General features: G+C 51.6%; 1 protein-coding gene and 1 non-coding gene across 2 annotated transcripts; one reads left to right on the forward strand and one right to left on the reverse strand.

Moving 5' to 3' along the window:
• LOC118842679 (heterogeneous nuclear ribonucleoprotein C-like) lies at nt 1-22,903 on the forward strand. The gene is made up of 7 exons (XM_036750074.1): nt 1-394; nt 11,320-11,398; nt 18,612-18,662; nt 18,838-18,983; nt 19,421-19,534; nt 20,445-20,608; nt 21,693-22,903. Exons 1-7 carry the CDS (start codon nt 1-3, stop codon nt 21,729-21,731), a joined length of 987 nt encoding a protein of 328 aa, XP_036605969.1. The 3' UTR covers nt 21,732-22,903.
• Nucleotides 14,529-14,599, reverse strand: TRNAG-GCC. Its single transcript has one exon. It is a non-coding gene; the product is annotated as a tRNA-Gly (tRNA).
• Nucleotides 22,904-23,001: the final 98 nt, after the last annotated feature.

Genomic DNA, 23,001 nt, shown 5'->3' on the forward strand with positions numbered 1-23,001 from the left:
ATGTCCCCGGGCCCGAAACCCCGCGGCGGGCGGCCCCCCCCGCGCGCGGCCGAGGTGGGGCGCCTCGTGTCCCCGCCCCGCGCCGCCGCGCTCCCCCGCGCCCGCCGGGGACATGGTACGTTCCAGTGGCCCCGCGCTCAGCCCCGCCGGGGGGGCTTCGGCGGCGGCGGGGAGGACGCGGCGGCGGCGGCGGCGGACGAGGGGCCCGGGCTGGGGCTGGCGAGCCGGGGCCGAGGGCGCAGCAGCGAGCCGAGAGCCGCCCCTCCGCCTCCCCGGGCCACGGCCACGGCCGGCAGCAGCAGCGGCGGCGGCGGCCTCGCCCCTCGCTGGCACCCGGCGGGCCCCCCGCGGGCTGGCATGACTCTGTTCGGCAGCGAAGAAGCGTGTCGGAGATGTGAGTGCCGCGCGTGGGCGGGCGCGTGGGCGCGGGCGGGGGGCGCGGGCCGGGAGCGCGCGGCGCGGCCCCCTCCCGGGACGGAAGGCCGCAGCATGCGGGAGCGCGCGGTGCGCCCCTCCCCCTCCTGGCCGGCCCCACGCGCGAGCTCCGCGGGGCCTTTGTTCGCGGGGCGGGGGCCCCGCCGGGACCGTTGGGGGGCGGCGGTTAGCGGGGCCGGGCCCGTGGGGGTGGGCCGGGAGGACCGCCCCGCCCCCTCGCCCTGCCCCGGCCGTCTCCTCCCCCCGCATCTCCTTGAAGTTCGTCCTTTCCCCGGGGAAACTGAGGCCGCGGGGGCCCGGGTGCGGCGCGTGCCCCGGGCCTTCGAGTCCGGACCATGGCCCACGTGCGGGACTCGCGGGTGACCTTGGGCGGGACCCTCGCCGGCCCGTCCGTAGAACGGGCTTCCGAAGGACGAGGCCGGGGTCCTGGGCGGTGAGACCCTCGGCTTTCCGTGAGGACCCCCCCCCCCCAGCTCAGCGTGGGGTTGAGGCACCGAGGACAGAGGAGGGAGTGAGCATGCTGGAGCCCAGGAGGGGAGGGAGGGCCCCTGGTCCCGCCTCGGCCCATCCTTGACCCAGGATAACAAGTGGGTCCGAGCCGTGTCCATCGGGCCAAAAACAGCGCGTTCGGTTGGTAGAGGTGGCACATTAATGGGCTCGGATGGGCCTCAGCTTCTACATCTGTAAAATGGGTCGATGACTTGACCAGCAGCAGGCCCCTTCCAGCTCTGACTCTGTGATCCAGTATGGACCAAGCAGAAGCTAACCGGCCCGGTGTGTAACAGCAGCCTCGTCATGGTCTCCACTCGATCAGGCCTTTTTACACCCGTTGGTACAAATGCATCTCTGAGTCTTCCTGAGTGTATTTAATTTCAAGAAAACTCCTCACTGTGTGGAAATCAGAACTTGAAAACACGTACACTCCGGGGCCCTGACTGCCTGCACGAAGGGACGAATTCGCAGCAGACAGCTGCCCTCCTGCACGTGAAATGGTTAGCAGAAACACAGAGTCAATCCTCAGCTTCTCCCCTCCGAAGGAAGGACGGACAGACGGATGCTTGTCCCTCGCTGCTTGTCCTTGCCTCCCTTCCCCGTGGTGCTAGGTGAGAGGGTGTCTCACGCAGCTGTTACCTGGTTCTGAGGCCGCTGTCCACAGGCCCCCATGGGCAGTTTGGCCGGTGAACAAACAACTTCCCCGAGGGACAGGAACAGTCGAGATCAGCCAAGCGTGTTTGATGCTGACTTGCCCTTGTTAGAGGTCTGGGGTTCCCCAGCCTCTGAGCACTGGAGGAAGCCAGGCCCACAAGAGACATGAAGAATACATTGGCTCCATTTTGTTCTTGCCGTGGTTAAAGGTGAAAACCGGCTCCTTTTGTAGTCGACTTAGTTTGGACTGCCCACTGTGGGGGGTCTTTCCTCAGAGAGGGCTCTCTGCGGCTCATTAGTTTGTAATCTTTTATCTGTTGTGCTGGGCTTTCTGCCCCAACTGCCGGGGAAAACCCGTGCTCTGCAGCCAACTTTTCATCTAAAACATTCCATCCTTTGTCCGCCTCGCCTTCCTCCTCACATTTTTCACCCCTCTTGCTCATCCTTATTCTTGGAGTTGTGTGCCCTCTCATCTCTGCACCAGGCAGGATGTCTGGCCCAAGTTTCTCACATCTTTCTTAGACTCCCCCCTCTGCTTTTGTAGGGCTGGGGGATGGGATTTGGTGGGGAGAGGAAATCTGCAGGAATCCGTGATAGACGAGGTGTCCCTGAGCTATGCCTCCAGCAAGGGAATGGTTGGTGCTGAGTTACGGCATTTCTTTGGCCATGGATGATAAGGATGTGGCAGAGTCATAGGGTGGGCCTCGAGTTCCAGTCCCATCTCTGCTCCTTGTTACCCAGGTGCTGCTGAGCAAGCTTGGGGCCTTCATTGTCCAATAGATTAAGCACCTCCAGATCAGACCCCATGCTCCTACGCTTGTAGCATCTGGGCAGAGGGAAGGAAGCTAAGCGGCCGGTCGGTGCAACTGGGAGGGTAAGTCAAGAATGAGAAGAAGCTGGTGGGAAGAATGACCAATTAGGAGCCCATAAGCCCAGGCTCTGGCATTCACTGTCCCTGGGGTCTGACCTTTAGCATTTGGTATAGCCTCTGATTGTCCCTCTTTTGAAGGCAATTGCAGACTCTCAGAGTTAGAAGGACCTGATGCAGAGTGCCCTCTGTGGCACCCCTTAGAGGGGTCATCCAGGCTTCCCTGGAAGGCCCTCCCTGTGAGAGGGAACCCAGCACTTCCTGAGGCACACCACTCTACCTTTCAGTTTAGCAAAGAGTGCCTGTTGTAGGCAAGGTAAGGAGCTTGTGTGGCCTAGTGGATAGAGGGCTGCTCTGGGTGTCAGGAAGGCCCAGGGTCAAATCCTGCCTCTGACCCAGATTAGCTCTGTGGCCATGGGCAAGTCAGCCTCTTGTCCACCCCAGGCAGACAAGCTCCAGACTACAAAGTATAGAAGGGCTGCAGCTCTGTATTGGTGAAGGGAGTCCCCACCCCAGGAGCCCCTCCCCAGATGCAATCAGGGTTCAGCCAGGTGCTAGGGATCACAGAGGCCTTCCTTGTCTTCTGGGAGCTTACTTACACATAGTGCTTAACAAATCCTTTCTCAGTCAGTTCATTCGTTCCCTGGAGGGATAAGCTGTGGATGTAATTATTAGGAAGGCGGTCTAGTATCAGACCCAAAGTTGCCCTTTGCCAGCCTCCTCTTCGTTCTAGATCTGCACTTTTGAGAGGAGCAGCCAGCCTAATCTTCCACATTCAAATACTGGATGACAGTGGCCAGTGCCTCCCCGAATCTCCAACATGCAACCACTACCAGGGCTGAGGAACCTGCAGCAGGTGGAAAGCCTGTGTCTCTGTGGTGGGGCTAATGCTTTCCTCCTTTCATAGCAATATTGTGAAAATTCATGATAGTATGCAACATTCCTTGAGTTCTTCAGAAGAAAAATAATGGCCAAGAAATTCTGGTTCGAATTATGGCTGGGTGCTTTAGCTCTGGAGCCTTGTCCTGCAGGACCCCTTGCCTTAAGTTCTTTTACCCTCGGTGGCAGGAGTTTTTCGCTCAGGATCTTTGGACCCCCCCTCTACCCCATCCCAGATGGAGGTCTGTGAACCTGGGGGAAATGACACCTTATTTTCTCTAATCTCTAAATGAAATGAGCATTACCTTTAAATATTTAAATATGACTGAGAAGGAGCCCTCTGGCTTCACCAGCCTTCCAAAAGTTGAGGTGAAATGTTCCTGCTCTAGGGTCCTTTTTGCTTTGCCCCCTTACCTGTCTGTCTTGCTGCTCTTCATATCTCACTGTCACACTCCTCTTCCTTAGCTATTCCCTACAGTGTCTACCCCTTGGGGAGTCCCAGAGGGGCGGGGCCAGCTACCGGCTTCTGCCTGTTTCACAGGTTGCCCCTAGGGTCCTTTTGGCTCTTTGGCCTGGCTGGACCTGCAGGTTCAGTCTTTGACAGAATTGTTCTCAGGGAAGTGGATCAGCCCATCTCGGGATTTAACCTATGGCCTCATTAGCCCCCTCCTTCACCTAGCTGACCTAACTCACCAGTTCAGTGTATTCAACCTGCTATATATAAAATAGATATTTGTCATAGAGGGGTCAGGGAGAGTTTGAAGTTCACAGACAATAAAAACATTAATATTACTTTAGTTTTACTAAGTTACTAATTTCAGCCTCTGGTTTTAAAAGGACCGATGTGGACCCAGGATTGTCCTCCTGTGTGGGGCACTGCACAGGGAAGGACCAAGGCTCCTGCTGATATTTACAAGCAGAGGAACTGGACAGATGTGGAAATCAGACCCAAGTGTAAGAGACTACTGGCAGGGAGGTGTTTGGCCCGTCAGCACCTGTGTGGCACAGATTGCCATGGCTTCCTCAGTGTGGGGTCTCCCTCCACAGATACCAATTACAGCCCCTCTCCAGCTGGTTAATTGTCTTAAAAAGTTGCCAGGGTCCAAAAATTGATCCCACCATGTACAGCTAAGGCATGGTGAGTCTTTCCAACTGGGCTCAGATAACATAGTTTGTCCTGGGGCCTGTGCTCATAAATTTAGAGCTGGAGAGTGTCTTACCTTCTAGTTCAACCACCTGCCTCATTTTACAGGTGAGGAAACTGAGGAAGGTGATGTTCAGTGACTTAATCAAGACCTCGAAGCTAGCAGGTGTTGGAGTTAGAATTTGAACACGAGTCTTCCTGACTGCTTATAGTGTTCTGGCCACTGCATCCTGCTGACTCTCAAGGGAGGGGTGAAAGTCTGGTCCATAGCTTACAGAGTTAATCTAGACTCTCTTTTCTCATCCATTGCTTACACCAGGCAGATCTAGGGTCAGGCAGCGAATGTCAGCGGAAGGATGGTCGAGGAATGCAGGGCACAGATAAATCCCTAACTGAGGCAGCCAGCGCCCAGGGAGTCGAATGTGATTCTGTCTGTGTGCCTGCCCTGTGCTTTCTGTCCCAGCCCTTTTCTATTGGGGTCTAGACCCTGTTCCCCTTGAAGTGTCAGAAAAGGAGGGAGCACCGCAAGCAGGGATGTCAGGCCAACCTGAAGTAGCTGTTTGTGCTTAAGTGAGGCCAGCTGGGCTCAGAAGGGCACACAGCTCCCGTGCGTTCTCTGGCCTTCGGTGGCCAGCAGCAGAGACCGCAGGCTTTTTGTGCCGAGCTTTCAGATTTGTTACGGGGATACTACTAAGGAAAGCTGACATGGAATGTGCAGGATGTTGGAGAGGAACAGGGGGAGAGTAGGCCTTTGGTATGATCACTGGTAGAAATACTAATGATGATAGCATCCCTTATGTATTGCTTTAAGGTTTGCAAAGCATTTTACCGATATTCTCTCATTGGATCCTCACAACAACTCTGCGAGGTAGGTGGATTATCCCCATTTTACAGATGAGGAAACCAAGGCAGGCAGAGGTTAAGTGATTTGCCCAGGGTCACTTGAAGCTAGTGTCTGAGGCCAGATTTGAACTCAAGAATTAATAATCCCAGGTCCAGTGTTGTACCATCTAGCTGCCAGGACCTAGGCAGCTAAGACTGAACCATGCAGGTGGGACCTTGAGAAAGTGAGTCAGTAAGCATTCATTAAGCACCCATTATGTGCCAGGCATTGTACAAAGAAAGCCCTCAAGTTCACAATCTATGTAGAAGACAACAAGCAAACGTGGACAAAAGCTCTTGATAGGATAAAGAGGAAATCCCTAACAAAGAGAAGGCACTAGAATTAAGAGGGGGTAGAAAAGGGGCTCTACTTACTTCACAGGGTGGTTGGGATCACCTAGCATGAGACGGTGGCTATGGAAGTATTTGGCCAATAGGAGGTACTTAGCAATGCCCGTTGACATGTTTACCTATGAAGATAGAAGAAAGGACCCTTCATTCCCCAAAGGGAACTGAAGCTTGGCTTCTTCCTGATACCTCTTGTCCTCCCTTCCCCTCCCCTGCCCCAAGCCCCCCAATCAGTGAGGTGTCTCATTGAGAAGCACAGTTTTTGAGGCTGGATTCAACCAGTGAACTTTGAAAGCCAGCAGAAGAAAAGATGATGGAATGATTAGGACCAGAGCGTGCTTTGAAAGGCCAGTTGTATAAGAAGTGACATTGAGGGTGGGAAGAAGCCACTGAATAGGAGAAATTCCTTCTAGGAAGAGAGGTAGGAAAGCAGTGAGCTTTCTGTTATGATGCTTGTCCAGCCTGGGACTGTAGATGGACAGACAGACACAGAAGAGCTCCAAAATGTTGGAGAATAGGTTTCTCTAAATTAATGGCTTTCTCATCCAAGGTGAGAAAGATAGACAAAGTCAAAGATACACAAGGTCAGAGGATAGAAGCAATTTTCAAAATTTCCATAAACAGCCATGTGAAAGATCAGTCTAGATTAAAAAGACGCACATTAAGAAAATTTTGAGGCTTTAGACTCATACTCAACAAATTGTCAAAGATGATAAACTGAAAATAAGTATCAGAGGGGCTGTGGAAAGTCAAGACACTCAGATGTTGGTGAAGCTGTGAAGTGGCCCAACTGTTCTTGAAAACAGTTTGAATTATGTGAGAAAAGGCTCTAAACTGTTCCCATCCTTGGTTACTTCAGGGCCACATTTCAAGGCAGTCAAAGACAGAAAGCCCCAATATATACATGCTTATTAAAAGCAGCACTTTGTAAAGACTAGAAACAAAGTGGGTACCCATCAATTGGGGAAAAACAGAACAAATTGTCAAATTTGGAATGGAATGGGTTAATATTGTGCCATAAGAGGTGGCAGCTAATTCACTTAGACGGTAAGTTACAGAACAGTTGCAGATCTCCATTGGTAGTGGGACTTTCTCACCTGAGTGTCACAGATTCGGCCATTTCCCTCCTCCAAAAATGAACTCTATGGCAAACACCAAATTATCAGTATAGCCTGGGTGTTGACAGACTTCTCGGTCTCTCTGGGCTCTTGTCCCCTCTAGGCTCAGTCCCTCTGCATCTCATACTGATATTCACACTTGAAGGTTGGGGTCCCCTAGAAGGGTGTCTGCTACTTTGGGTTCTAGAGCTAACCCTTATGGGCAGCCAACCTCCTGAGCCCCCAGCAGTGTGCTTACACAAGAAATTTAGAGAAATATGGAAAAGTCTGTACGTGAAGTAAGAGGAGCCAGGAGAACAGTAACCACAATTACAGAAAAAAAAGACTATAAAAGGAAGCCCAATTGAGTGATCTTGTGGTCCCTGGGAGCAGAGGATGAAACATCCGTCCTTTCTTTTGGCAGAGAGGTAGAGAACTCTTTGTGTGTCATGTGCATGGTCCCTGTGTGTCCAGTGCTGGGGGAGTGTATTTGGAAATGATGAATATGAGAACAAAAGGCATCAGGAAAAAAAATTTTAAGTAAGGTGCCCAAGAAGTGCTCATGCAGCCTTTTCTTAAAGACTTCTGTTGAGGGGAGACCTGCCACCTGCCAAGGCAGCTGATTCCACTTTGGAATAGTCTCAATGATCAGGAAGTCTTCCCTTATGCCAAGCCTCACTTTGCCCCTTGACACTTCCATTTTTGGCTGCCACTTTTGCTGTCTGGTCCCTCTACTCCATGCTGGCTGCTCAGGTATCTGAAGTCGAGGGAGGGTCAGCATTGAAAGGCTTGCTTCAAGGAGATGCGTTTCACTGGTGTGAGTGCTGCCTCCACTAACAAAGATAGCACCACCTTGTCGCCTGAGCCACAGATCTTGAGTTGCAGTGGCTGCAGAATTAATCACCCACCACCCGGCTGGTTCTCTCCCCTTTCCCCATTGGTTCATTCGTCGGACTGGATGTCAAAGCTGTACCAAATCATTATTAGGTCAGATGTGGAAGGTAATTGGAGTGTTCCCTAGACAACTTGGTTTCTCTCCAGGGTTAAGTTCAAGAGCTGCTGTGACTATGAACAAGTAAATTAGCAGAAGACTCACCTTCCTAAGCCACCCAAGAAGGGATGGAGCTGGAATTCCAGGGAAGAAGTGATGACAGCTCGGGTGATCCTGGATTTGAAAGGAGGCCTGCAGAGATGTCGATGGCTTCCTCGGCTCTCCATTCGCCGCCCACTCTGTATTCCTTCTGTCTCCACCTGCAGAGTGTGTGTTATCTCTCCACCGTTGTAAGCTCCTTTGTCTTTGCTGAGTGCTTGTGAATGATCACCTGACTCCCAAAACAGCCTGGAGGATCTCTATGAGGAGTGTGGTCTTATGACCCTCAGGAGACATGTGGAAGAGATCTTGTGGATGTAGATTGAAGACTGGAAAGGCTGGAAGCTCTTGGTTCCCATGTGACATACCGTTAAGTGATGATGATGGCTTAGGGGCTCTGTGGAAGTGATGTCTCCCTTTGGCCCACCAGTCAGTGCTCAGGCCCCAATGACAGTACTGTGCGGGTTCGGAAGACGTGATATCCAGGGAAGAGTCTACTGAGTGCCCAGTGAAGGGTGGGGAGGGCTGCTCCCACCTTTGGAGGGGCCAGGCTCCTTGTTGACTCCTTGTTGAGACCTGTCTTCTGGGGGTCACCTAACTGGCGCTCTGCAGAGCTTTCTCCCCTTACACAGTGCTTTTCACACATAGGAGGCTCTGCAAAGATGTTAACTGAATGGAATCTTTGGTTGGTGTCTGGTGTGGCTTCACTCCCCACTTCCTGGAGCAGTGCCTCACACTTGATAAATGGTGGTGCATTTAGTGGACTTTATGCCCCAATCCGGAGAAACCTTCACATCTGTTCTTATTAGCAACCTGCTTAGGTACAGGTAGGACTTTAAGGATGGGTCTTGGCATCCTGCTCAAGCCCTAATTCTGGATTGGGTTCGTCAGCAGCCTGCCCTCTCCTTCTGCAAGGTATACTGGATGTCCTATAGATACCTCAAACTCAGCAGGTTCCCTCCAGACCCTCCCCCTGTTTCTATAGAAGGCATTACTTGGGGCCTCCCTGGGCCCACTTCTCCCCCCACACAGCCACCACCCTGGTGCAGACTCTGGACCAGGGCTCTCCCCTGAGGATACCCTTCACAATGACCTTTACAGGCTTCTCATGCTGCACTTGCAATCCAGCAACCCCAGCCTTCTTGCTGTTTCTTGATGCCCCAGCTCCGTCTCCAGACCTTTGCATTGGCTGCTCTCCATGCCTGGAATGCTCCCTCCTTACCTCTTCATCCTTCTAACTTCTCTGGTTTCCTTCAAAATTCAGCTCGGGCCCTTCCTTATCATGAGGCCTTTCTGGGTCACTTCTTCTTCAGACCACTCCCCCTTCCATTTACACTGTACAGATCTCGTACTTACTGCTAGAATGAGAGCTCCTTGAGGGCCAGAACTTAATTTTTTCCCTTCTTTGTATCCTGTTTTTAGGACTGCCTGGAATGTGGTAAGTGTTTAACAGATGATTATTGACTGATGGATAGCTGAAACTATCCATGGAAAACTGTTTTTTCTTTACTTCATAACCAGTTTACATCATGCCAGTAATCCTGTTTTTTGTCTATTAAAACAACTCTTGCTATGACAGTTCTCCGAGTTAAAGTGGTTTTAAGTATAAAGTGAATTGTTTCGTGGAGAGAACTGAAGTTAGATCTGGGTTCAAATCACAGCTCTGATCAAAGAGGGAAGAAAAGGACCCATGTGTACCAACATATTTATGGCAGGTCTTTTTGTGGTGGCAAAGAATTGGAAATAGAGGGGATGCCCATCACTGGGGAATGGCTGAACAAGTTGTGGTATGTGATTGTGATGGAGTGCTACTGTGCTGTAAGAAATGAAGAAGGGAATGGTTTCCTGAGAAACCTGGGAAGACTTGTATGAACTGATGCAGAGTGAAGTGACCAGAACTAGAAGAACAATGGGTACACAATTTCAACAACATTGTAAAGACAGACAGTGGTGAAAAGGATTCCTGGTGAAACATGCTGCCACTTCCTGACCGAGGTGACAGCTAGGAGGTGGGGTGGGGCTCAGGGAATATTTGGCCTGTGTGGGAATGTGTTTTTTTCTTGACTACATTTTTGTAAGTTTCATTTGTATTGTTTTTTCAATGGATGAGAAGGGTGGAGGTGGGAGGGAGAGAATTCTGAATAAAAATAAAATAAATTTGAATTACAAACGAATCACAGCCCTGTTACTAAATTCTGTGACATTGGACAAGCCCCTGCATCTTTTTGTGTCTTAATTCCCATCTGTAAAGTAAAGGAGTTGGATTAGATAATCCCTAAAGTCGTTTACAGCTCTAAACCTGTGGATGATCTCAATCTTAAACTGGTTTAAAAAAAATCCGAATTATTTTGGGGCTTCTGACTTGTCTTGTTAGTTTGTTGAATTTACAGGGTATTCCTAAAGTCTGGACACATAGGCAATTGACGGCATTGTGGAGTGACTGCATTGAGTTCACGTGAATCTTGCAAAGCATATCAACCTTTGCATCACAAATGATGGAAATCATATTGAAGATGTTATTTGTTAATATTCCAATTAAATAAAAATTTCATTCATTTCATTTCTTGAAAATACGCATTTTTGCCTATGTGTCCAGACTTTAGGAACACCCTATATTTCAGTAAAAACCAGGAAGGCAACCCCCTCCAATGTGTCCTCCGGCTCCTTTTTCAGAGAAACCCAAGCTTCAGTGTCTGGGTCCATCTGCACTTCTCAAATGGATGGTGGGACCCTCTGTGAGCTGATTGAGCCTCACACCTACAGCAGGATGCCCCCAGACACTGGGGTTGTTGCCTGTCCTGCACATTTGGGGCTTGGGAGGTTTCAAGCCCTCTTCTATTCAGCCCAGGAACTGCTTGGAGGGGGATGGGTGCCCAGGCCTGCCCCTGGAATGGGCAGGGCAGGGCAGGGGTGTGTGCTTCTCCAGCTCCACGATCTCCTGAGAGGAGCAACTCCTGAGCCTCTCCCTTTTTCAGCCTTTGCATTCTTTTCCGCCCAGAGCAGAAAAGGCGTAGATGGCGATTCTCACCTGCCCTTTGGTTCCTGGGCCTAGGAGAGGAGAGATGCAGGTCACTGACCTTAGGTTCGGGAGGAAACACCTATCTTTTCTCCTGGCAGTTTTCTTTTCTGAACTAAGCTTTTCCTGAAGGGCCAGTTGAGGTAGTTGTGGGTCTCAGATCCCAGAACCTAAAAGTCCTTTTGATTTGGGGAGGCCCTGGCCCGTGATCCCCAGAGAGGACTTAGAGATGCAACACAGCTTTGAGCTGAAGCCTCCAGCCACCTCCGATGTCATTAGGCATTTTTTACAAATTTCAGTTTCTTTGCTGAGCTCCTTCTCCTCCCCTCCCTAAAAGACCTGCCCACCCACCCTGCTAGCCTGCTTTCTCACGCTTCTGATTTGCTCTTTCTCCCTCCTTTTCTCTCTTTCTAGATTTAGACATGGCCAGAGACCCCAAGGGGAGCCGGGCCCGGCCTGGCCAGAAGCGACAGCACAGCGCTACCCTCTACCAGTGAGTGTCTTTCAGAGCTTTGGGGGCAAGCTGACTGAGGGGCCCAAGGAGAGCGGGGTGGGGAGGCCAGGGTGCTCTTCATTCCACTGTGTCTGGGGGCCCAGAGGCTACTCATTCCATATTCTTGACCCAGGGCAGAATCTCCCCCTCACCCCATGGCTGTTGATGCAACACAAAGCAGGGTTCTTCACCTCCCTCCCTGTTACCTCTGCTTCTAGGGCACATGAAGGAGTATGTGCTAGCCAGAAAGAGAGCTCTGAACCAGGTGGGACTGACTGGGAATGAAATTTTGGGGCTGATGGTTTTGAAGTGTTGTTCTGGCTGGATTCATGAAGCCAGGCAGGCTTTCCCCTCCAACTCCCCTGGAGATGTCTCCTTAGCTCTCTCCCATTGTCCCCCCACTTGACTCAGCCTATCCTGGGAAGGTGGGCAGAGGTGTCACCACCCTCCATGACCACCTGTGGCATTCATGAGTCTGCTTGGTTACTCAGTCTTCATTAGCCTTGGGGTAGGGAGTTGAGAAATCTTCTGATGGGGAAACAAATGGATGGTGGTGAGCCCAGCATGAAGTGAGAGCAGGCTTCCTTTTCATTAGGCTGCTGTGGAATGGGGAGGGGGAGGGAAGGGGAAGGAAGGGAGAAACTACCAAATGAAATCCGGCTGAGAGCCTTCTTGTGAGGGACAGCAGGGTTGGGCACATAGGCAGAGAGCCCAGGATGCCCATCTGGGCACTGTGAGTGTGAGCGGCTAACCTCCTGGGGCTCATTGCTTTGCTTGTTGCCATGGGGATGGCCCAGGCAGGGAGAGATCTGCTTTCTTTTTAATAGCCTCTTTTGCTGGCAGCTTTTTTTTCCTTGGTCAGTGATGGGAGCCAGCTCCAGCCAGTTAGATCCGTACACCTTCCCTCATTGGTCTGTTCTGTTGAGCGCTGCTGTCGGTCGTTCTTCATCGACCACACCTGTCCACCCCAATGTTCCCCCATCATTTCCATCTCCTGTCCTTCTGTTTGCCCATGTTTTTCTCCACACTGCCCTTCCTTCGAGGTGCTCCCCTCAGAGGGCTGCTGACTTGAACATTCATCGCTTGCCCTGTGGGATCAGATTGGGATGGGCAGGCAGAGGCAATTAGAGAAATGAAGGGAGAGGGAATGAAGGTGATTGTGGGTAGGTACTCTTGGCAATCACTCCAGAGTTTGTGGTGAGGAGGGTATGCTAGGTTTTCTGCTGGGGGCGTGGGGGGAAACGGACGCACGACGATGGACCTGTCACTGGTTCTGAGGGGAGACATCTCTGCAGGGGGAGGCATGTTGGGCTTTCTACCTTGGCATTGGTGAAGACCTCTTGACTGCTTGGTGATTGCATTTTGGTATTCTCTCATTCATCCCTCCATTGTTTATTAAGTGCCTACTGTGTATAGGGCACTGTATCATTGGGAGAGCTTCAGATTTTAGGTAAGTCATGATCCCCACCTTTGTGGAGCTTATAGTCTTTACCAAAGTAGGATTAAAGGAAAAAAATGAGATGATTTAAGGCTCAGTGAAAGATGGAATAGATTGTCCTACTATCTGTTCATGTATCTTTATTTCTCTTTCTTCCTTTTTATTCCTTTCCTCTTCTTGGGAAATCAGCAGCCCTGTATCAGATTAGGTTCAGCAATGCGAAGAATGTTATCAACACCCATCTATATCATAGCAGGCCCCCACACTGAAGTCAGAGACATGCCGAGCCATGGACCCAGACCTCTTATAGACGGGCCAAGAACAGGGCCATTGCTCGAGTAGTGCGTGCTGCTTCCTGAAGCACACATTTAATTAGCATCTCCTCCTTGATGATTCTCAAATCTACTTGTCCTGCCCCAATCTCTCTGCTGACCTCTGACCCCCCATCTCCAGCTGCCTTTCCGACATCTCACACTGGATGTCAGGTAGTCATCTTACATCACTATCTTTCCCCCTAAGCTCTCCGCCTTCCCACCTTCCCTATTCCTGTGGAGGGCAACACTATCCTCCCATCTCCCAGGCTCGCAAACTGGGAGTCCCCCAGGACTCCTGACTGTCTCTCACCCCTGTTTAGTACCCAAACTGTCACTTCACCTTTGGCATCTCCCAGATGTGCTCCCTTCTCTCCTCTGATACTGCCATCACTAGTATAGGCCCTGGTCACCTCACATCTGGACAACTGCACCAGCCTGCTGGGTGGCTCTGCCCATTACCAGTCTCTCCCTGCTCCAGTACATCCTCCTGTTAGCCACCAAAGTGTTTTCCTCAAGGTGTGCCTATGTCACCTCCCCCCACTCTTTAACTCAGTGAACTCCAGTGGCTCCCTCTCATTCTAGGATCAAACACAAAATCCTCTGGTTGTCGAAGCTCTTCATAACCTAGTCCCCTCCTACCTTTCCAGTCTTCTTATACTTCATTCCCCATTACGTTCTCTTCCATACAGTGACACTGGCTTCCTGGGTGAATTTCCCCCAAACAGAATGCTCTCCCCTTCCTCATTTCCCTGGCTTCCTTCAAGTCTCAATTAAAATCCATCTTTTACCAGAAATCTTTCCCAGCCCTTCTTAATTCTAGTGCCTTCCCTCTTTTCATGATTTCCTAGTTCTCCTGTACATAGTTTGTGTATATTGGCTTTACTTATTCTCTCCCATTAGACTGTGAGCTCCTTGAGGGCAGATACTGTCTTTTGCTTCTTTTTGTGTCCCCAGTAGGCTTAGCACAGTGCCTGGCATGTGGTAGATGCTTAAATGTTGATTGCCTGACTGACTACAGTGCTGAATCCTTGGCTAGTGTGTCCACACTGCTTTTCTTTTTTATTTGCTATGCTGCTGGCCCTGGGCTAAGTAGGGAAAGGTAGGAGCACACACATAAATGACTGGGGAGGAGGGGCGTCCTGCCCCAGGCCCTCTAAGAAATCCAAAGGGAAAGTCGTCACTGTTCCTGCTGATTGCTGTCAACTGGACCCTATTCTGGATGGGGCCCTTTCTTGCATGGTCTTTGGAACTGCTCCTTTTGGCAAAAACTCGCCTTCTCTGGGTGGCAGATTTAAGGGAGTGATGCTTTTAGCTTAGAACTCCAGAGACCAAATTTGAGAATGGAATGAGTGAAAAAAGCCTAAAAACTTCCAGCCCTTGCATTGGCCGGGAATCGAACCCGGGCCTCCCGCGTGGCAGGCGAGAATTCTACCACTGAACCACCAATGCTCCAGCTGTAGGGAAGCCTGCTCCCAGCTGCCCAAGTAGTTCGCCTGAGGCCCCCTGGTGCACAGCTGTGTGTCTGCAGCGGTAACTGCCCTGGAAGCGTCAGCGAGGGTTGGGGGAAGACCCTGGGGAGGGAACCAGCCTTCTGAGCGAGCTTTCAGCTTTCACGATCCTGAGCCCTGGGAAGAGCCCTAGCAAAGGGGTCACCAACTTTTCTTGTCCAGGTTTAGGTCCAGCCTTCAGTGCTTTTTGGGGCAGCTGGGATGGCCCCATTAGGTTGACTTCCCATTTCCCCAGGCTCCCACCCAGCTGTCACCTATCGTTCCTCCTGCTTTCCCACCCAAATTTCCTCCATCCAAAAGGCTTCCACAGTGACATTCTTCTAGTCCGCCCTCCCCAGGATTGGGCTGGCATTTGTCCCTGGTGAGAGAGGCTGCATGGACTTCTGTTTTTTCTCCCCTAGCTTCTTAAAAGCAGGGAAGATACCTTGAGCTTGCTTATTCTCGACTCTTTGAGCCCCCGAGGCAGCCTTGGAGAAAAGTTTAGGGAGCTCCCTCTGCTAATATGGGTCCTTCTTTGCTGTTATACCAGGGCCCTTTTCGTTTATTTGATTCCCGGAGCCCAACAGCCTTGACTAGATGGGGAGCCATCCTGAATCCCCCCAGGTGATCTCAGAGGTTCCCCATCAGATGACAGCCCCCCCCCCCGGCACGCCTCTTTTGGGGCTCCTAGTATCTCCGATACTGGTGCTTGGGGCTGGCTCTCCTTCCAAGACGATTTCTTGTAAGCCAGAATAAAAGAGAGGGGGGGAAAGCTCAGCAGAAGCTAACCAGGGCATCAGCTGAACTGGACAGCATTTTACCTGGCTCCCCGCCCCTGCACTAGAGCTGGCCATAGCGTGTAAGGGTGTCATTGGGTTTTGTAGTGTTTCTGTTCTTTCCATTTACGTGGTTGTCGGCATGTGTATTATTTACCTGCTCGACTTTCCATCGGTTCTGAAGCTTTCCCATGCTTCTCTGTATCCTTCACGTGAGAACAAATCATTTCTATAAAAATGCCCCATCCTGTGGTCCCCTTAACCAGGCTGGAAGCCACCTTTGGGGGAGGAGGCTGAAACAGGGCTGCCATTCAGCCAACCCTGAGGCTGCTCCTCTGCATTGGTGTGGGCCTCTGGGCCCCAGAGCCGAGAAGGAAGATGCCCCTGCCGCTCCAGATTCTGTTCTCCTGGGTAGTGGTTCTGTAGTTTGGTACCGACAGGATCTCTCTCATCAGTGACGTCAGGGAATCCAAGCCAATACAGCCGTCTTCTTCCATCCCTCTGTTGCTCGGGTCCAGCTGTTCTGTTCTCTCACTGCTAGGATGCATTTCTGTGGTGGGAGCAAACATCAGTTCTGCCAGTAGACTCTGGGATCAGAGATGATTAGCCCCAATGGGAATCCTGATGATGGCCCTGCTCCACCCAGGGTCCAGGTATGCTGTGGTTGAGCCATTTTGCCTTAGGGATCACTTTTCCCCCCTGAAAGTTGATTAGAAGTAATTAGTCTCTGGCCCTGGCCCCTCAAGCTGGCCCTCCAAGGGAGGAGATGGGGCTCCTTCTCTGACCCCTCGCTATTCCTGCAAGGCTCCACTTCATTGTTAAAATATGCAAACAGCCTCTTTATCTTGGACCCTCTACTGGCTTTGCTGTGTTTAAACGAACAATTTAGTTGTTTTTTTCAAATGTGTCTGACTCTCCGTGACCCCATTTGGGGTTTTCTTGGCAAAGATACTGGAGTAGTTTGCCATTTCCTTCTCCAGCTCATTTTACGGATGAAGAAACTGAGGCAAACAAAGTTAAGTGACTTGCCCAGAGTCACACAGCTAAGAAGGGTCTTCCTGACTCTAGGCTGCGCGCTCTGTGCGTGCACTCTGGCGCCACCTAGCGGCTAGTTTAATCAGAAGCCACACACTAAATACCAGTACAAAGGACTACATTTACAGAATAACTCCCTACATTAAATTAACTAGTGCCCATTCCTAAAGCACCAGAACACCTTTGCAGTTTCTCTCTGCCCCTCCGCTGCTTTTCTCCTTCTCTCAGTCCGGTTCTGCTTTTTTCACTTTTCATTAATTCACAAAGACCTTCCCAGTTTCTCTGTAATCCACACACTGGTCATTCGGCCTTACTTGCTTTTAGTTTTCCTTTGTGTCAGCGGACCCCAGTTTATTTAACTGTTGCCCTAGTGCCGGACGTTCAGATTAATTCCTGTCCTTTTCTAATGATAAAAATAACAGCAAGGAACAGCTGGGTGGTGCAGTGGGTAGAGTGCTGGAGTTGGGAGGACCTGAGTTCAAGTCCAGCCTCAGATACTTGGTAGCTGTGTGACCCTGGCCAAGTCACTTAACTCTGATTACATGTACCAGTTCACTTGAGTTAGAATCTGGGCCCTCCTTTTCCTCCATAGCAGGAGTGTTGCCAGCCTCCTTTTCCCAAGTCCCAGAGAATGGATCTTGGTCAGTAGTGAACATACACCACCTTTTCTCGTTCAGCCTGAATGATGGTGAGAGGTTTCGAATTCAAACTGAAGATTGCATGGAGATTGTCCGTCTCTACCCAAATTCAGTCAGTCTAGCTGTGAGCTTGGGTGGTCAGTGAAAGCCCCTGTCTCTGGGCACTGCCCTTCAGCTGAGATAGGGATCATTTTCTTTCTGTCCCTTCCTTCCAGCCCTCAGAGACTGGAACTAGCTGTGCTTTTTGAAAGAATCTTTGTCTTTCCAACCCGTAACCTAGTCATCCTGAAAACCATTTCCTCCTCTGGAGGTAGAGCCCAAAGCCCCAGCCCCAGAGCCGCCTCTCCCTGGTCTCACCTTAAACTGGGCTGTGTGTCACCAGATTTCTGACATAGGACTTAAAATCCTACTTCAACATCTGACAGGCTGGAGAGCGTAGATACCGACCCCTCTTAGCCCAGCGGCAGGGCCTCCTGATTCTCCCCGATCCCTGTCATGTCTTTGAGCAGTGAGATCACTTTGTACCCTTCTAGCCACAAGGCCTGGCCTCGTCTGGGCCTCAGCCTCTCAGCGTCCCCTGTCCTTTCATCTCAGACCAGAGTCACAGCTTTGGGGGAGCCTGGGCCCGGCGAGGACACTATACATGGGACGAGTCCACCCTCTTGAGTTAAGTTTGCAGCTCAGCCTCTGATTGTCTCTGTCCCTTTGCTGCTGAGTTTCACATTGGGGAGCTTGGCTTCTGCTCTTTGTTTGGTAGATAGCTTGGTCTCTGAGAAGCGGCATTGCTTGCATCGAGGGGGTTATCCGCTGTTGACTAACTCCTTCGCACAGCTCCCCCGTCCCTCCCTGTGCCCTGATGCCCCAGACTTTATCCCCACTTCCTTCCTTGCCTTGCCTTTCAGTCTGGGGTCTGCTGTCCTGCTGTGCTCCCCACAAAGAGGAAACAGCCTGACAGAGACAGGCAGGCAGCCTGCGTGGCATTGGGTGAAATGCAGGCTGTCTGGGGTGGGGGAGGTTCCCTCAAAGGCCTGTCCTGGCCCAGGTGGGTGAGAAGGAATGGAAGGTAGCCAGCCGCCCTCTGGGATAGGAGAGAATTGGAAACGAAGTCGGTGCCCATCGCCAAGACTGTAGGCCAGCCCGGATAGGGGTGCCGTGGAGGATTGAAATGATCAGGGTCCCCGACAACATGAGATGAAAAGATTACTAAGTTAGAAGGAAGCCGGACTCAGGCCATAGGAGAGACCCACGAAGATCCCAGAGAGCCCCCTCTCTCCTGTCTGAGGGGGCAGGGCTTGGACAGAGCTCCAGGGAGCACCCCTTGATGGGGGGGGGTTAAAGATCAAGGGCGCCTATAAAACTTTTTAAAAACGGAAGGCGCGGCCAGTTAGTTCCGAGTCTCTGAGCTATGACCTCGCTCCCCAGGTGCCTTCTCTTTCCCCTGATGTCACTAACTTCGGGGCCAGGTTAGGGGGCGTTTCTCTGGTGCTAGATGGTGACCTCCTTGTTTGGTCTGTTTCCTCTGCAGCAGTAACTGTGACCTGAACTATGAGCTGTATCGGGAAGACTTCCCCTACAGGTGGGTCCTCCCCCCCTCTCAGCTCACAGCGCCCCTTCCTGAGGCGAGGCGCTGCTGGAGGAGGAGCGCTCCCTCAGCCTGATGGCTTTCTAGGGAAAACAGGGTTGTGTGGCAGGCACCTGATCCTGTGCTGAGGCTTGAACTCCATCCAGGGAGCCTCCGCTGTGTTTTTTAGGGTGTATGAGTATCAGAGGATCCCCCCACTTATCAACCGAGCACCTGTCAAGAGCAGACGGACCCACATGGGCACAGGAGGCAAGAGTGGCCTCAACCCCCACATCCCTCCACGAAACAACAACCCACCCCCTGTCCGAACAAAGTGTAAGTGGGGAGCCTGAAGGCCCCGGGGTGGGGGATGTTCCCCGGGCGAGGAGTTAGGTGTCCCCAGAATCTGCCTGTGTGACTGTTTCCCCATAGTCAGGGAATATCCTCTGTTTCTTAGTCTGCTTCTCTAGGCGACCTGGATGACCTTCCCTTCCCCTCTGCTGCCACCCCCTAGAAGCCCTCCCCACTTAGAGTGGAACCGCAAGAGATTAGACGCTGAGGAAGAGGCCCAGACTTGATCCCATAGGACTATCTGTGTCCTAGCCTGAAAGCAGGAAGAGAGTTTGGCCCCTCTGGGACCCTCCCTCTCCCATCTCAGTTGGCTCCAGGCTCCAGGGACCTCCTCTGGGATCCTGGTGAGAAATCCCTGGTGCCTCAGCCTCAAGTTGAGCTCTGGGCCACATTTCTGAGCCTAAGCCACTGTTCTCCCACAGTAAGAGCTGAGGAGCTGCACTCCATCAAGGGGGAGCTGAGCCAGATCAAAGCCCAGGTGGACAGTCTGCTTGAGAGCCTGGAGCGAATGGATCAGCGGCGAGACCGGCTGGGAGGTAAAGGATCCTGAGAGGGTCCCTGAGTTGGGTGTCTGTCCTGCTGCCCTGCCCTGTACACGCCGGGGGCATCTGGTCCTGCACATGTACTCCCACTTCCCTGGTCTAGACTTTCTCCCCAGTACTTTTCTCCCTTCAGTCTGTCCTACAAATGTCCCCAGGCAATGCTTCCAGCAAGGTGCTGCCTTCTCTAAACAACTGGATAGAGAACTGGAGAAATTCCAGTCTTCTGTGGTTCATCTCAATAAATGGAATGCCTTCAGGCTTTACCCATGTCTCCTCTGATCCTCACAACAACCCTGGGCAGTCAGGGCTCTCACCATCTCCATTTTACAGATGGGAGGGCAGGCAGAGGTGGGGGGACTCGCCCAGTCATACAACTAGTAGGGGTCAGAAGCTCCATCTGAACCGTCCACAGCCCACCAAGCTGCAAAGATGCTACCTGAGTCTGGTTATAGTTTGGCTCCAACCTCATTTACTATTTCTTCCCAGCATGAATCCCACTCCAGGCCAGACTGGTTCCATTTTTTCACCAGAAACGCCAGTGCTGCATGTAGGGGGCAGGACCACAAGATGGGGCCCAATTTACCTGATCTGTATTTCCTTGACTACTTAACTACATTAATCTAGATTGACTTGCATAAGCAATGCAGAACAGGCTGTTTTTATGTTCGTGTTCTTTCCCAATTTGACTGTTGGTGGCAGGGATGGTGTAGACACCTGTGTATGCCTAGCATGGAGCAGTGATGACGGAGACGGTCCAGCTGCCAGTGTGCTAGTGCCGATGGGGCCCACATACCCAGGCATTGTGAGGAGTGGTAGAGACTGGTGGGGGACCAGGCACTGGTAACATTGCCCCAAAGCTGGGGGAGGCCTGATCCTTCTGATGAAGTTGGTTCTTTTTGCACAGGGCCCCAAGACAGTGAGAAGAAGGCAGCCTCAGCCGGTGGGGAATCTTCCAGTGCTTCGGCAGAGGCCCAGCGGGAGCCTCGGAGCAAAGAGAGCCCTGAGCCCCGAGCCCGTAGCCGAAGGGATGCTGACAGCGCCGAAGAGAGCACAGATACGGAGGAGGCGGTGAGGGTCTGTGCCCTTTGAATTCATTTCCCACCACACAATTGGTAGAGAACTGGGGCCAGACCCTTGGCTCACCAGTGACCCCAGGGACCTCAGGCATTCCTTAAAGGTCAAGGAACTGCACCAGCAGGACCTTGTTCCTCCCTAAATGTCCCAGCCAGAGCAGATTAGACTGGGGCTGCTCCCTCCCCACCCTCCCTATGGCCCCTGGGCTGGGGCGGGGAGGCAGTTAGCTCCTCCTGGAAGTACCATTTTCTCTTAGAACTGGAGGAGACAAGAAAATAAGAACATCCTCCTTCAGGGGGTGCCAGGTTTGGCTGGAGCTCCCTGTGACGGCCACATGAGGTTGATTTAGTATTTAAAAGCCTAAATTGTTCATGACTCTGTGAGCTGAGACACCCAAGGGCCAACCCAGAACAGGAAGGAGGCCAAGGTTGGGGGGGAGGGGGCGGTGCACAAAGCCAGGCCTGGAAGAACTCTTAATGGAGAGCCAAGCCCGTCATCCTTCCCAAGCTGCTTTTGAGAGAGACAGGTCAGCTTTCGGGCTCACTCAGGTCTGACTTAGAAGACACCTTAAGAGATGAGTTAGTTCAGATCTCCTCAGTTGAGAAGGTCTCCCCTCCCACCAGCTGGTTCAGTCAGACCTTTTATTGGGGTGGGGTGGGGAGGGGAGATAACATCGAACTGCCTGGAAGCTGAGGTTCTCGGGGGCTCAGCATGGCAGACCTATGATAGAATAGGGACTTGGCATGTGGTTGGACACAGATCCCTGTCTCCCATTCTGGTCTGTTCAGTTTCCTGTGGTTCCCCATTACACTGTGGGCCCTTTGCCCAGTGAAGGTCACCTTACTAGAGACATTTTCATTGTGGCTCATGAGACCAGTCTCTTCAAAAACTCTGAGTTAGACCTAAGATAGACTTTGGGGTCTTCTTGGAAGCAAGTTTTTAGAAGCCCATATCTGACTTAATTTTTTTTTTCCATACATTTGACTCTAAATAGCTCCTCCAAACCCTTGACTCAGGTTCTCTGAAAACAGCTGAGAACCCTGGGAAAGTGTAACTAAACTTTTTTTTCCCCTTACAGATGAAAAATCACACCTCAGACCCTGATGGGAGCCAGTAGAAGCCCTGGGGCCCCTGCTTTGGCCTCCCCAGCTCGGATCCTTTCCTTTTCCTGTATTTGTATTTCTTTGAGGCCTCCCAGCCAGTGCCACATGTCTTCTGCCCTCCAGTCTCCCTGCTGTTACAGTAGAGCTGGTTCCTCAGCCAGCCTTGTCTGCTCCTGACCATAGGAGCCTGCTGGGTGTCCTGCGTCTTCTACAGAACCCCGGGCAGAAGTCCCTGAGGTGCAGGCCTACGAGTATGGGTCTGGGGAGGCAGGAAAATCCAGCAGGTCTAGAATTTCCCTTTGAAAAAAACCAACCCTTCTTTCCTCTGTGCTGTTTTCCCCCATCCCATGAAAAAGGGGTTCCCTTGGTAGTACGACTTGGCAGGACAAGGCCATTTGGGGGCAGAGTCTAGGCAAACTCCTAGATTCCAAATTTTTCCTTCTTTTCCCTCACAAAGATGCTCCATGATGATTTTCGGTTCCCCACCCCTCCTGGGTACCCACTCATCATCTCTCCTTGGGGAAACATTCCTACTGGTGCCATCCCAGCTCCTTGATCTCTGGCAGTCGGCTTGTAACAGTATTGGCTCTTTTCCTGGGCCCAGCATAAAGTGGTTCCTTTAAGACGTCACCCAGGTTCTGCTCCCATTGTCAGCCATTTAATATACAACCCCCATGTTCCTTTGGGGGCTCCCTCAGCGTGAGGAGATGGGATCCATATTGTTCTGTACTGCCTCCAGTCCCCAAGAATGCCGGCCAAACCAAATGATGGACAGCTCTATCTCAGCTGCCTGGGCTTCACCAAGGTTTCCCCTTTTTCCAGGATCATGTGGCTTCAATGTTTTGCACTACTAGCCTTCATGTGACCCCTTTCTCTCCCCAGTTCCTGCAGAATTCCATACCCACAGTGGTGCATGGGAAATGAGTTGACAGGTGCATTTCTGCTCCGTAGAAGATAACAGTCGGGTCCTTGGTTGGTGTTGCCCTGGTTAACCCTGTGATTTCCCCACCCTCTTTCCCCCCATGCTGTCCTTTCAGAACAGGTGTAGTTCATTCTTATGTCCAGTTTCTAGCTTGTCTTTTTGCTGGTATGATACTGTGTCTGTATTTCAAATCTGCTCTGGAAAAGTGTATTGTGTTAAAAGGAAAAAAAAATTAAAAGTTTGTATTTCTTTTCTCTGGTTAAATGGGTGTTGGATGTGTTCCTTCTCTACCTCCCCGCCAACCATATTGTGGCCCAAGTGAATGGAAGCCTGTGGGCTCCCAAATCTCCTTTAATTATGTG

This window comes from Trichosurus vulpecula, chromosome 3, assembly GCF_011100635.1.
Source record: "Trichosurus vulpecula isolate mTriVul1 chromosome 3, mTriVul1.pri, whole genome shotgun sequence".
Taxonomy (NCBI): domain Eukaryota; kingdom Metazoa; phylum Chordata; class Mammalia; order Diprotodontia; family Phalangeridae; genus Trichosurus; species Trichosurus vulpecula.

Coding starts and splice junctions, on each gene's coding strand:
- LOC118842679 (XM_036750074.1), top strand. CDS start 1: ATGTCCCCGGGCCCGAAACCCCGCGGCGGGCGGCCCCCCCCGCGCGCG. Junction 395..11,319: donor CGAAGAAGCGTGTCGGAGAT/GTGAGTGCCGCG, acceptor CTCTCTTTCTAG/ATTTAGACATGGCCAGAGAC. Junction 18,663..18,837: donor CGGGAAGACTTCCCCTACAG/GTGGGTCCTCCC, acceptor TGTGTTTTTTAG/GGTGTATGAGTATCAGAGGA.